General features: G+C 44.9%; 1 protein-coding gene across 2 annotated transcripts in view; it reads left to right on the forward strand.

Annotated features, from left to right (window-relative positions):
* The window catches only part of NUF2 (NUF2 component of NDC80 kinetochore complex), a 450,677-nt gene extending 438,431 nt beyond the window's left edge, over positions 1–12,246 (forward strand). For both annotated transcript variants that reach the window (XM_086957278.1, XM_086957269.1), the window contains exon 14: positions 11,986–12,246. In XM_086957278.1, coding sequence (XP_086813404.1) covers positions 11,986–12,117 — 132 coding nt within the window. In that variant the 3' untranslated portion in view covers positions 12,118–12,246. The remainder of the gene's footprint in view (positions 1–11,985) is intronic.
* Positions 12,247–14,471: the final 2,225 nt, after the last annotated feature.

Below are 14,471 nucleotides of genomic sequence, written 5' to 3' on the forward strand. Positions count from 1 at the left end.
TTTCAACAGATTCCTCTAAATTGCCCACCCGAGGTCCTTCGCCTTCTCATCAAACTGAATTACTCTCTGATTAAAGTCATGTTGCACAAGGGAGCGAACAAAGTGGTACCAAGTGCCCAGCGAGGGACAGGATTTTATGCAAGATTTTTCCTCATAAGAAAGAAATCAGACGAATGGCGCCCCATCTTGGACCTATGTTGCCTTAACAAATTCTTGAAAAAAGACTTTTCGTATATTCTCTTCAGGAGGTGCTTCAATTGGTGAATCAAGGAGATCACATGACTACCTTAGATCTTCAGGACTTCTATTTCCATATCCCCATTCATCCCAAACATAGGAAATTATAACGCTTCAGAGTGGCAGGCATGGACTATCCGTTCCGGGTTCTCCCATTTGGCCTTTGTTCAGCGCCTCAAGTGTTCACCACAGTTCTGGCACCGGTGGCGGCCCGTCTATGATAAGCAGGGATTCAAATTCTCCTTTACCTGGACAATTGTCTCATAAAAGCAAAATCCTGTACAGTGGCAAGCAGTCCTACTCAGAAAGGCCTGACCCTTTCCCAGTTCTTGGGGCTGTCCATCAACGTTCCAAAAGTCTCAGCTAATCCCCTCCAGAGTCAGAATGTTTTTAGAGGCTACTATAGACACTCAACAGGCAAAGGCCTTCACTTCACTGGAAAGACAGGAAAAGATTTGCAGGCTAAGCAGCTCTACTCCTCGTTAAAAAAAAGTCAATTTCAGGACGGAAGTACAAATCACTTCTGGGAATGCTGTCCTCCTGCATGCCCCTCATTCCCAACTGCCGCTTGCAGATTAAACTCCTTGCAAGAAGAACTAGACAGTCAGTGGTTACAAATCTGAGGGTCCTTCGAGGATCTCACCTGGATACCACCACAGATGAAAGATGCGCTTCGATGTTGGACTCACATCCCAAACATAGCCACAGGCCAGCCGTTCTTATTAGACTCTCCGCAATACGTAATTATGACAGATGCCTCCCTTGAAGGTTGGAGAGTTTAACAGTCAAGGTCAAATCGGACAGCCAACAACGGTCCCTAAACATCAATCTGTTGGAACTCAAGGCTATTTTCCTGGCTCTGTAGTCTTTTCTTTCAAAAATCTCAGGAGCATCAGTTTTAATCCGGACAGACAATACTACAAGTATGTTTTATCTAAACAAACGAGGCAGAACAAGATAGACTACACTATCTCTACAAGCCCAACAAATTTGGGATTGGGGAATTCAGCACCAGATAATCTTAACAGAAGAACATGTTCCAGGAGAGGTCAGTAGCCTTGCAAATTCCCTGAGCAGGTCAATCTCTTCCAGACACGAGTAGGAACTGGACCAACCAACGTTGAATCACCTCTTTTAATCATGGGGCAAACCAAATTCCGATTCTTCGCCAGTTGGCTACTCCAACAGGGATCATGCTGGAATGCGTTTTTGATCAAATGGTCAAAGATATATGCTTACGCTTTTCCTCCGATTCCTTTCCTTCCAACGGTGCTCCGGAAGACGGGGAAGGAACCTTGCTGAATACTGCTCCTAGCAGCCAGGTGTCCTCACCAGTTCTGGGTCACGGAGCTCCGCCTTCTCTCGGAGTTCAAGCCCATTCTGCTACGTCCGCTACCGAACATGTTGACAACGAATCACAGCCAGGTCCGTCATCCAGACCCAACATCTCTTCGATTGTCAGATTGGCTCCTGAACACTTGGAGTTAGTCGGTCTAGCCATCCCTGCTGATTGTCAAAAGGTCATTCCGAATGCTAGAGCTCAATTCACTATAAAGACTTGCAAGCACAAATAGAAAAGATTCTGTCACTGCTGTTCAAGCTCCGAGGTACATCCTATTCAGTCGCCACCAGAGCAGTTGCTACCTTTTTTCCTGCAGCTGGCTAAGCCGGTCTCTCCCATTTGTCCATGAAGGTGTTCCTTGCCGCAATATCCAGATTTCGGCGCCATAATGTGTCAGTCACTTTGTTTGTTAAGACTTACGAAGCAATTTCTAAAAGGCTTGTTTAGGATGTTCCCACCAATAAGACGGCCACCTCCACCTTGGCGTCTCCACATTGTACCGGTGCTACTTATGAACGAACCATTTGAACACATTCATAGAGAGGACCTCAAATATATCGTATGGAAAACGTCCCATCTTCTTGGCTCTTACGTCAGCTAGACGAGTAAGCGACGTATAAACTTTCACTATTCGTCACCCTTTTCTTCAATTTACGAGGGACTCTGTTATACTTCGTAGCAATCCTACTTTCATCCCTAAGGTCCCATCAGATTTCATTTTACTAAACAGACTATAGCACGTTGGATATCAGCAGCTATATGGTAATGCCATCAACAAACAGGCAAACAACTGTCTTCTACGGCGAAAGCTCACTCTATGAGAGCTGTTTCCTCTTTGACAGCCCTCTTTGCAGGTGTGCCTATACAACAGATTTGCAGAGCAGCAACATGGTCCAGGAGGCACACATTTACAAGGCATTAATGCTTAGAAGCCACAAGCAATGCTGATACAGCTGTAAGAAAAGCAGTTCTCTGTACTTTTTTAATACAGTGAACCTCTCTCCTTCCCAACTTCCTATATGGTTAGACTTCCTTTTATTTTGTTTACAACTCGATTAGTGTTGTTTTTATGTGTACAGGGTTATATTTATATACGTAGGTACATGTAAATATCTATATAGGTATATATGCATGTATTTGTGATGCATTTTACTATATACATGGTTACATATGTTTTTTTCTGCATGACATATATCAACATACATGCCTATAATATTACTGCTATCAGGATTCAAGCATGTGAATCTATAAAAGATACCCCAATACTCGAGAAGAAAATACATTATTTACCTGTAAACTGAGGCTGCACCTGAACTTGATTTATAATTTACATCCTTTCTGGAAGTGTTGGAGGACCAAAAAGACTTGCTATCCATTCGGTTTAGTAAAGGGAAAGGTGAGGGGGGTGTGGGGGGGGGGGGGGGGGTGGATTTAGTGCTACCATGTAATGGAAAGCACTCACTTTCCTGAAAATAACTGAACTGGGCATTTGGTTATAGTACACATTGGTTGACTGTCAAGTGCTGAGCTCAAACCCGCCACACTACCTCACTGAAAAGCCAGTTTGTCCCGGTTACCTTGAGAGTTAATTTCAGAAAGAGTTCTACTTAGCCTGTTTGCTTAGTAAAAGTAGTACGTGGTAGTGGCAAACTAACTCAATCATCATCACAGCCGCTTTCCTGTAGCCCTTGTTTTCACCATGGCCTTAGTGGGGTGTGACATCAACTGCTGCATAAAGCATGGTGGATGCAAACGGGAGAAATGAAAAAATGGCGGACATGCGGAGAACTCCCTTTGCATAAGGGACATTTCAAAATAACGCCACTCTCACCCCACCCCTCTCCTCTCCCTGACTTTCTTTGGGGTTTCATTTCTGCAAAACACTGCTGAATAGTCAGCCATTATATGCTGGCCAAAAGACATTGGATTTTTACCGAAAGTTCTAAGGCCATGTCAGTGGGTGCTCTACCTTTGAACATGCCATGCCAGAGCGGCTTGTTTCTGGCACAGTTGATTGTTTGTTGGCATGGACGGGGCCTCCACCATTCCACTTGCCTCAATTTGAACAGGCCTCTTAGGTTTTCAAACTACTTTTTGTTTGACAAATAGCTCGCCTGTCCTCAAAGAATTATCCATATAGATCAAGGAAGAGAGTAGCCAGGCCTCTTTGCACCTACGCAACGGGGAGATGAATCCTTGTGATACATTTGAAAAGCAGCTATAGCATTGATATCGCACAAACAATAAGCAGGTACTACAGATCTCCATTTTTGGACCGCTTCTTTAAATTCAGGACTGAGAACCTATGAATGATCCAGTGCTTGAGAAGTAAGGTACTGACCTAATTACTGCTCTTCACTATTGGTATCTTTCGTAGATTCACATGTGACCTACCCAACTACCTGATTGGAGTGCAGCTTCTGCTTTGTGCTTTTCTCCTGCCACTTCGCAGCGCCTCGCGGCCCCCGCTTCGCGGGAACCGCTCGGAGGCAAAGACTCTGCCAACTGCGGACTTGGCCGCCTGTCCCTTGACGTGCTTTGTGCACCAACGCGCCTTCAGGTTTTTCCAGCTGACCACCAAGGGCTGAGGCGGGACTGCGAGGACCAGCGTGCCTAGCGGCGCGGATCGGCCGCAGCTGGTCCTCTTCCCGCCCCTCCTCCACATAAAATCACATCGGAGTGAGTGCGCCTTGGGTCCCTACCTGATTGGAGTGCAGCTTCTGCTTTGTGCTTTTCTCCTGCCACTTCGCAGCGCCTCGCGGCCCCCGCTTCGCGGGAACCGCTCGGAGGCAAAGACTCTGCCAACTGCGGACTTGGCCGCCTGTCCCTTGACGTGCTTTGTGCACCAACGCGCCTTCAGGTTTTTCCAGCTGACCACCAAGGGCTGAGGCGGGACTGCGAGTACCAGCGTGCCTAGCGGCGCGGATCGGCCGCAGCTGGTCCTCTTCCCGCCCCTCCTCCACATAAAATCACATCGGAGTGAGTGCGCCTTGGGTCCCTACCTGATTGGAGTGCAGCTTCTGCTTTGTGCTTTTCTCCTGCCACTTCGCAGCGCCTCGCGGCCCCCGCTTCGCGGGAACCGCTCGGAGGCAAAGACTCTGCCAACTGCGGACTTGGCCGCCTGTCCCTTGACGTGCTTTGTGCACCAACGCGCCTTCAGGTTTTTCCAGCTGACCACCAAGGGCTGAGGCGGGACTGCGAGGACCAGCGTGCCTAGCGGCGCGGATCGGCCGCAGCTGGTCCTCTTCCCGCCCCTCCTCCACATAAAATCACATCGGAGTGAGTGCGCCTTGGGTCCCTACCTGATTGGAGTGCAGCTTCTGCTTTGTGCTTTTCTCCTGCCACTTCGCAGCGCCTCGCGGCCCCCGCTTCGCGGGAACCGCTCGGAGGCAAAGACTCTGCCAACTGCGGACTTGGCCGCCTGTCCCTTGACGTGCTTTGTGCACCAACGCGCCTTCAGGTTTTTCCAGCTGACCACCAAGGGCTGAGGCGGGACTGCGAGGACCAGCGTGCCTAGCGGCGCGGATCGGCCGCAGCTGGTCCTCTTCCCGCCCCCTCCTCCTGGCCCACCCCTAGATAAGCTGTGTCACTAACGCGCACGCGGGACGCGCGCGGGGCGACTACCGGGGCGAAGACCGGGCAAAGAGCGGGCCGTTTAAGGCCGTTCAAGGACGGCAGAGGACGGCCCTGGCCCTGAACCCCTGCTCATTCGCCCTTAACCAGCAAAACGTCAAAGATGTCGACCATGCGCAACAGAATCAGAAGTTGCGCGAAAAAAGCTACGGCGGTAGCACAGGTGACTGGACCCATAGATCTTTTTATTTCCCGTGTGCATGAGACTATTGACCAAAGTATCGTGTTATTGGAAAAGAGAGTCTCCATGGACCTTGCAAATGCTAAGCGCTCATCCTTGTGTTCTCTGGCAAATGTTAAATCACCCGCTTTGCAGTCTTTGAATAATTGCTCCCTACCCCTAACCATGCCTACTAATAGTGCTCCGACTGTACCAAATACTGTTGATTTATCGGTTGCACCATCAGACTCAGACCCGTCTTTTGTTGACCTGGAGGTTACACCAGATCTAGAAGCCTGTCAGTCATCTGGCAAAGCAGTGTCGAGTCTGAGTGGTATTAATGATGTGGAAACAGCTCCTGTACCTAAAGTTCCTCGGGGAAGGGCTCCCAACCTCCCAAAAGCTACATCTAAGGGTAAAAATAAAGTAAAAGCACCAGTTAGGAATCATAATCTGATTTCCCCTACCCCGCAAGCGACATCAGGTATCCCTTGCTGGGTGCAAAACATGGTAACAGATTTAAAATTAGACCTTGAGGCCACTTTAGCAGCACAGATTAAGCCTTTAATTTCTAAAGTGGACAGGCTCACATCTTTTATACACTCTAAATGGCCACACAAAATGCATGGGCAAGGGCATGACCAGTTACAAGGGATTACCGAATTAGCCCCCAAATGTTCATCGAGTATTCAGCCCCCTAAAGATGTATCCAACAACGCTCAAGCTACTGTAGCCCCTGGGAATCCAGTTATATCCCATCTGACGCAAACAGGGAATAACCCCGTCCAATCTAAAACTACACCCACTTCAAAGGAGAAGGCTCCTAACTTGACTCATCAACACCCTGTTGTCGATAATAATACCACCACTATCCAAGTAAAAGATGTTGCAGGGAAATCTAATACACCTTCAGTGTCTCTTCCTACGAACAAACCTGAAGGTCCTAAACCAAAGCAGGTACGTTTTAGGTCAATCAATCTACCACCCGAGGTTTCCCCTTTTGTCGTTGTGTTAACAGCAGTCCCCCCGCTGAAGGAGGGAGTAAAAGAAACTTTCACCGAGCTTAGAAACAAATGTGCTCAATGGCTCCATTTACATAAACCTCTACCTAACAACATGAACGGTGAAATTCTTACCGTGCGTAGAGGGGACTGGGTGGGCAGAAGCAAGAAAACAATAGTAGGGGACGTAATCACAGTTAATTTTAGGGATATAGGGGCTGCTAGTTACATATGTAATGCACCCAATAGTGGACCTGCGACTCAAATTAACCCACTTCCTTTGTCTTATTTTTTACCGATGTCCTCAAGACCAAACCCTCCTTGCCCCACATTTCAAAGTAACAGTGGACCTGTGTACCCTCCACAACATGCTGCCAAACCTTGGCAGCACCCCCTACACCCGTCTCCTTTTTTTCCACATTATGTTAATTGTCAGCAACAGTCATTAAATGCCCCATCCTTCCCTATGCACCATGTTAATTCTCATTGGCAACATCCCCTCCATTTCCCACCACCTTTACCTCAGCCTGCCCATCAGTGGCAGCAACCTTTTCAGCCACTACAACCAGATAAACACCAGTGGCAACAAACATGGCAGGACTTGCCCCATTCCCAAAATCCCCTGTTTTCACAATTCGCCCATCCAAATAGATATGCTGTGCTAGATCAGGTAGATTGACTCAGCCCTACTAAAGCTCTAGATTCAAACATCTCTATGCCCTATCTAGATATGGCGAGTTCTTCCCCTGTCACGCCTATAGCCGCACTTCTTGAACCCTTAATGGTGCCATCGCCAACACCTCTCTTACGTATAGAAAATAGGGGTAGCCTTGATGCACGTACAGCTACTGTCAGCCCCAGACTAGGTCCAGATACCATCTCTCGGGAAGATGGTCCAGTCTTAATACCAGCAATTCAGCCAGAGACATCTGTTGGTAGTGACTCCGGTAAACCAGCAGGACTTTCTCTTGCCTCCTGGAATATTGCCGTCCTTGCCAGCAAATTAGGCACACCCTTCTGGACCAGCTTTTTGGGGGAGGGATTGGACCTAATTTTATTACAGGAAACTTGGTGTCCGAACCCCATTAATATCGAAGGGTATGCATCTTACTGCCTTAGAGCAACTAAATCTAGCTCGGGTAGGGCCAAGGGCGTCCTTTTGTTGCTCTTATCCACCAAGCTGTGTGACTGTACGGTCAAATACAGTACGACTGTGGGGACTCATAGCCAAGTTATAAGGATGGAGTGCAGGAAGAATACTGATTTAGTTGTTGTAAATTTTTACAACAATATTTTTGACGCTACTAGAGGGGATATTTTACCGCCTCTAGAAAGGGAAATTGTCAAGGCCCTTGGTATCTCGAAAAGAAAGGCCGTGGTTGTCTGGGCAGGTGATTTTAATTTGCAGCCCTGCCATTTGTCCAACGGGAACATCTGCGGTTTTGGGGCAGCAACGAGTAACCATTGGGGGGGTTTGGGGGCGAGGGAGGATTCTCCTCACTTTCAACATTGCAGTTATGGTTCCACATTAAATAATATGCTAGTCACGCTAGATATGACCCTGTTAAACTGCAACACTAACAACCAGGCAAAATCATGCCCTACATTTATAGGCAGAGATGCAGGATCATTTATAGATCACATTTTGTTGTCTAGCAGTGGAGACTTTACCAATCTGTATGTAAACGAAGAAAGTCTCAGTGACCATAATAGCCTACGTGTTACCCTCTTGGGGCATGGTACCTCACTAGTTTCAGGTGGGAAATGTTCAACTGACCTAGTACCCATCAGACCAAAGGGTCTAAGGATCAAATGGACTGGTTTAAATTCTAAAGCTAAGCAGAAGGAGGTTCTTACCCAATGCAAGATTCAAATTAGCTCCTGTTTGGATGAGGATTGTGATTCTGGCTGCTTAATAGCTCACTTTGTTACCATGAATAGTATTATTGATGGTATTTTTACTAAGGCCCCCTCAGCCAATAGTGGTCCGAAGCAGGGGTGGTTTGATAAGACCTGTATAGTCGCCCTCCGTGATCTAAAGAATGCCTTAGGCACCAAACCACGTGTCAAGACGGATATACAGCACTTTAGGGCTAGATATAAATTAGCAATTAATCAAAGGAAAAGGGTATTACAGTCCGAGGCGTGGGATAAGTTGAAGGAGGCTGCTGAGACTAAAAATAGTAAATTGTATTGGGAAACAATTAATAGCCCGTTTCTTAATAAAGATAATGTTCCAGAATTAACCTCTTATGTGGCATGTAGTGATTGGGTTAGTTATTTTTCCAAGATATTCAATCCAGAAGGGTTACCTTCTGAGTCACCATCAGTAGAGCCTACTCCATGGCTGCCCCTTCCGTTGGGAATAACATTAGAAGAAAGCCATGAAGCAATTTCTTTAAGTAAAGGAGGTAAGGCTCCTGGCCCCGATGGGGTCCCGCTGGATCTATATAAAGATGAAACGGCCTTATGGGCTCCCATCTTGGCGAGGATATTTAATTGTGCGGCAGAAACCAATTTTCCATCCACTTGGGGCCAATCGGTCATTATTCCGTTACATAAGAAAGGTGATAAATCAGAGGCCTCTAACTATCGTCCAATTTCATTATTGGACGCCTCTGTAAAGGTGATGAGCAGGATTTTGCTCAAGAGGCTGGAAGACTGGGCAACTGATTTTAACATTTTAACTAGAGTCCAATATGGCTTTCGGAAAGGCCTGGGCACATTGGATCAATGTGTAAATCTGGACCTTTTAATCAACAAATATACTGTGGCTAAAAATGGCAACCTCTTTTTATGTTTTGCTGATTTGAGCAGCGCTTTTGATTTGGTTAACCATAATATTCTTTGGGAGGTTTTGCTCGATGCAGGGGCCCCAAGGGAAATAGTTCATTTTTTGGCTAGACTCTACGAAAAACTCTCCTGTAAAGTCCGCTATGGCACCCTTGGTGAATGTACCCCGTTTTTTAAAGTGTCTCGGGGCATACGCCAGGGATGTGTTTTGGCCCCGCTTTTATTTTCCCTTTTTATTAATGATGTCGACCGTTCCTTGGTTGACATCCCAGCAGATGCCCCCCTGATTGGTGGTAAACCTGTTCCGCTGTTACTTTACGCGGATGACGCTGTTCTTTTATCCCGAACACAGATGGGCCTTCAGCGCCTGATCGATAGTTTTACGCAGTTCATACAAGCTAGGCGGCTTCGTGTGAATAAAACCAAGACTTATGTAATGTCATGCGGTCAGGCAGCTAAGCAGGTAAAGCATACTTTTTTTCTGGATAAGGAAAAGTTGACTTCCGTTAAGTCCTTTTGTTATCTAGGAATTACATACAGTAATAGTGGGTCCTGGACCGCGGAATTTGATTCTATTAGAATAAAAATGTTGCGGTCTACAAGCAGTATTTTCCGTTTTGCCTCTAAACTTGGCTCACGAAGCATTTTAGACATGATGAACATATACAATGTATGCTGTGTCTCCTCAGCTCTGTATGGGGCAGGGGTGTGGGGACATAGCGAGGGTATAGCCCTGCAGAAGGAGGAAAACAAGTTTTTAAGGAGGTTGTTATGTGTTCCCCCTTCTGCCTCCATCCAGCTGATCCATGATGAAGTCGGGATCGAGTTCATTTCTGACTTAGCAGCAGTCCGGCCACTCTTATTGTGGCGTTCTATTTGGGCTAAGACAGAAACTCGATTCACTCAGGATATTATTCTTGATTGTATAGGCTTGGACTACTCTTCACGTATATCATGGCTAAGATATATTCACCGCTGGTATCTCCTTCTTTTTAATATTGATGTGTTCCGTGAGCCTGAAGAGGTTGTTTCTATTTCAAGAAAAGAGATTAAGACAACGTTTCTAAACTTCCGAAAGGCAGAGCGTGATAAAATCTCTGGCAAGCTTGTCTCCGTGAAATTTTATAAAAATTTAAATTTAACTTCGGGACTCCAATCTTATCTTGTGTATGTGACTCGTCCCACTCATCAGTATGTTTTAACACGTGTCAGATTGGGCATTGTTCATCACCTGGTTGCTTTTCCAAACATAAGAACCAGTTCAGACATACCCTGTCCGTGTGACAGTATTTCCCGACAGAGTAGTTGCCATTTCTTACTTTTTTGTAAATTTTTTCATTTTTTCAGGTTAAAATACCTTAAGCCAATTTTTATTAAATATAATATTCGCACAACGCAAACAGCATTAATATTTTTATCCTCATTAGAGAACGAGGAGATTTGCTTCTTTCTGGCTACCTTTATTTTGAAATGTACAGCTGCCAGGAAAAGTATTGTATTATAATAATATTTTTATACTTACCTGTCTGTACTTATGTCATACAGCTGCCAGGAAATGTTTTATGATGCTATTACCGTTAACACTCCTGTCTGTATATATATGCCTTTTAATTTTTATATCAAATTTCGTAACTAAGGTATTATTCATATTTGTCCACAGTATATTATGATTATTTAAAAATTCTGATGTACAGCTGCCAGGAAAGGCCTATTGAGTAACTCCTACTGACCCTGAGTTTGCTCATTTATGAATGTTTTGTATTTTATCACATTATGTTGACTTATAGAGACATGTTCCCTTACTAATTGCTGCACTCTAACTTTTCACTTTGTCCTATTACCCTTTTCTATGAGAGTTCATATGGTGATTTTAATATTTTAACTATGTACCTTTGCTTGTATGATTTGTATGAACAAATCGAATAAAAGCTTTTTGAAATTGAAATTGAATTGAGCACACATTAGTTTTGACATCTGAAGAATACCTCTTAAGGTTTAGTGCTTCAACAATTCGATAGCTGAAACCGAAAAGGCCTGAAATTAGGTATCTCGCCACTATACTAAATAGTTCTTTAACCCTACTATGTAAATGTACTCAATGTCCCAACCTGATTGCAATGTTTGAAGATAATTTGTGTCCATGAAATGGAGCAGTTGGGAGCTTAAAAATAAGAAACGTAGTCCTCTTGCACTTGAGAGAGAACCCTTTTTAAGACCCATCCAGCAGTTCTATAACAAGGGGATTATTGGGCAATCTGAATGGTGCATCTTCTGTTTTTCTGGTCTCCTGTGTCTTTTTTCCTGTTACCTCTCCCGTGGAAGATCTTTCTATTCTGTTCGGGGCTTGGAAATATTATTGAAGATCCCATGACTGAGCAGAAAAGAACATGGTGTTTATTTCATTTAGTAAACCTAGTTGATCATTACTGGTTTTAACATACCATTCATGAGCAACTTCCCACAATTCCAACTAGGGGCTATGCTACAGGTGAAGTGCATGTTTTGCCGTAGATCGCTGAGAACTGAGCTGAAGTAACTAATGTAACATTGCACTGTGTGTTTCTTGGAAGCCTAATTCTGTTAAAGTGGAAGGCTCTGATGACTTGGAATCTGGTGAAAGATTCTACAGGCAAAGTTTCTTCGGAAGCGACTACTTAAAAATGAAAGCTACATAGGACACATTTTGAAAATAATTTTCTCTGTTACATTTCAAAGATACCACAGATATGTGGAGAGTCTGAATGCTTAAGAATCTAATGTAGCTGCAGCCTGGAGAAATCGAATTCAAGGATTATTTAACATTTGTTTTATTTTCCTAGGCAATCATTGCTAGTTTCCAAAGTGGCTTGGAAAAATATCATGCAAGTCTGATCCGAGCAAAAGAGGAAGGGGCTTCCAGTCAAAGCAAGAAAATTGATGATCTGAAAAGAAAACGAGAAAAGAGATATTAAGATACGAGTGGTTATTTTCTTTGTGTAATCAACTAAACCTGTTATGTAAATATAAAATTCTTACTTTCTAACTTCTTATTATTTACAATAAAAGTATTTTTACGCATTAAAGTATATTAAAAACACAAACTCTTCATATTGGTACCTTCTTGAACTGCTGGTTCTTCCTCTTTAATTGACATATATGCACGCAAGTAATGTCTCCCAGATTTCAGTTTTGCTTCCGAAAATGTTCTAGTTACTCATACATCCTCCTTGTCGTACATAGAGTTAATAATTTACAGATCACTTGAAATATCTTGTTTTTTGATATCACTTTTAAAAATACGGGAGTCTCAGCAGATGGACTACATCTACCACAATGCCATGCCTGCTCACGCTCACATGGGCGGGACTCTGAATCAGTGATGTCATCAGTGATGTCACTGACCATGTCATGAATGATGTAATATGTGACATCATCAGCAGTGGATTGCGGGTGCGCGATATATAGTTAGTGCATCTAACTATATATGCGAATTTCAATGGTTTTGTGCGAGTAAAATAAGGTTTTGAAAATGCTAATCCCTAACTATATATGGTCTATAACCTATGGTTTTTTCTGTGAATATATATATATATATATATATATATATATATATGTGTGTGTGTGTGTATATATATATATATATATATATATATATATATATATATATGTGTGTCCAAAGATCGCTTCTCTGGAGTATCCTTCGTCAAGTGGGGGTGGCGCGCTGCCGGTGAAGCATCCGGCAATCATATGTCTCCAAAGCGGCGTCCCAAGCGTACACTCAGATGCAAATGAATCCGCACTTACACAGCAGGTCTGTCAGCAATGGTAGGGTTTATTCACGCCATAAGCCCTACGTGACGCGTTTCGCACTCCATGAGTGCTTGTTCACACAATGATACTCAGAAGTTTGCCGTATTTACCTTATGCTCGATATAAACATAAACAACGGACTAACAAACATAATGTTGTAATATAAAGCGCCATCTTGGAGTTGTCCGACATGGTATCATTGTGTACATAAACTTACAAATTTATACAGATCATACACAATACTGTACTACATCTCTGATTGTCGTGTGTTACTGCTATTAGCTGATACACAAACTAACCCAGTCAAATATACAATTCATGTACGTTGTCTGAGAGATTCAGATATTTACGACATATTAGTTGTAATGGCCTTACTTGTGAGTCCGTGTATAGGAGCCGTGTCTAAGTGTGTCAAACTGGCTATAATTAAGCTTAGTTGAGTCAGTGGAAGAACCGACGTGCCTGAAAAATCACGTGTCTTGCCTGTCCAATCCCAGGCAATGATGACGGGTTGTTATGGTAACAATGCCTTGTACCAGCACGTGAGTGTTCGCTTCCAATCGACATCAGACATAGACCAGATCTGAAAGATGACTTCCAAAAAGTCACTATGTGGCTACGATACATAGACGATATTTTTCTTATCTGGGAGGGAAGTGAAGAAATGGCTACAGAATTCATCTCTAAACTCAACACCAACAGTAGCAATATCACCCTTACGAGTAAGGTCAGATAAGTCGAAGCACAAGAAGAAGTCGAAGACGTATAGTCGCTCTTTGACTTCGCCCCATCAGTCGGCTGACGCAATGAGGGATGCGTGAAAGGGGTGCCCCTTTCACGGCTCCGTGTGCAGAGCCTGAAGATACGACTCCGAGCTTCCCTTCCTTCCTGGGATCTGGAGCGACTCTGTCCAAGCTTACTAAATTTTACGAGGCAATGCACGCCATCTTTTGGAAGCCCGAACCCGCCGGCGTGCCTTCGGGCCCCGCAAACTCGGTTGGGAGTCCTATGCCTTGTTCGCCGACTGCTTCAGCCCCGGCGCCGCAAGCCCCCCTTGGATCCAAGCCTGGATCCGGAACGGCGCCAGTTGATCTTATTGCTCCTCCACTGGCACCGCTTCCTCCAGCATCACTGCTGCATTCGACGCTGGCCGGCCCCCCGCCTGGCATCGACCTGACCTCCATCCTGATGTGGGCCGGAGCCAGACCAGCATCGCCCGATGCAGTATCCGGTGCCGAGAGGGATTGTTGTGCCCCTGTTAACTCATGGGGACCCTTTTAGGCCAGATTGGCACACAGAGGATGGAGGACTGGGAGGGGCCAGGTGACCATCTGGCTGACCAGTTGGACAGTAAACAGGACTGGAGAGCGGAACTGCTATGGTCTGGACACCTCCCCTGACCTTGGCATGTCTCCTCCTAGCGTGGCTATGGAGGAGGGAGCAATAATCAAAGTAAGAGTGTCTTCAAAGTAAGCTAGACCATGGTAGGATGCAGGAAAAACAACCACACTGGGAT

The sequence above is a fragment of the Lissotriton vulgaris genome, chromosome 1_1 (genome assembly GCF_964263255.1).
Source record: "Lissotriton vulgaris chromosome 1_1, aLisVul1.2, whole genome shotgun sequence".
NCBI classification, from domain to species: Eukaryota; Metazoa; Chordata; class Amphibia; order Caudata; family Salamandridae; genus Lissotriton; species Lissotriton vulgaris.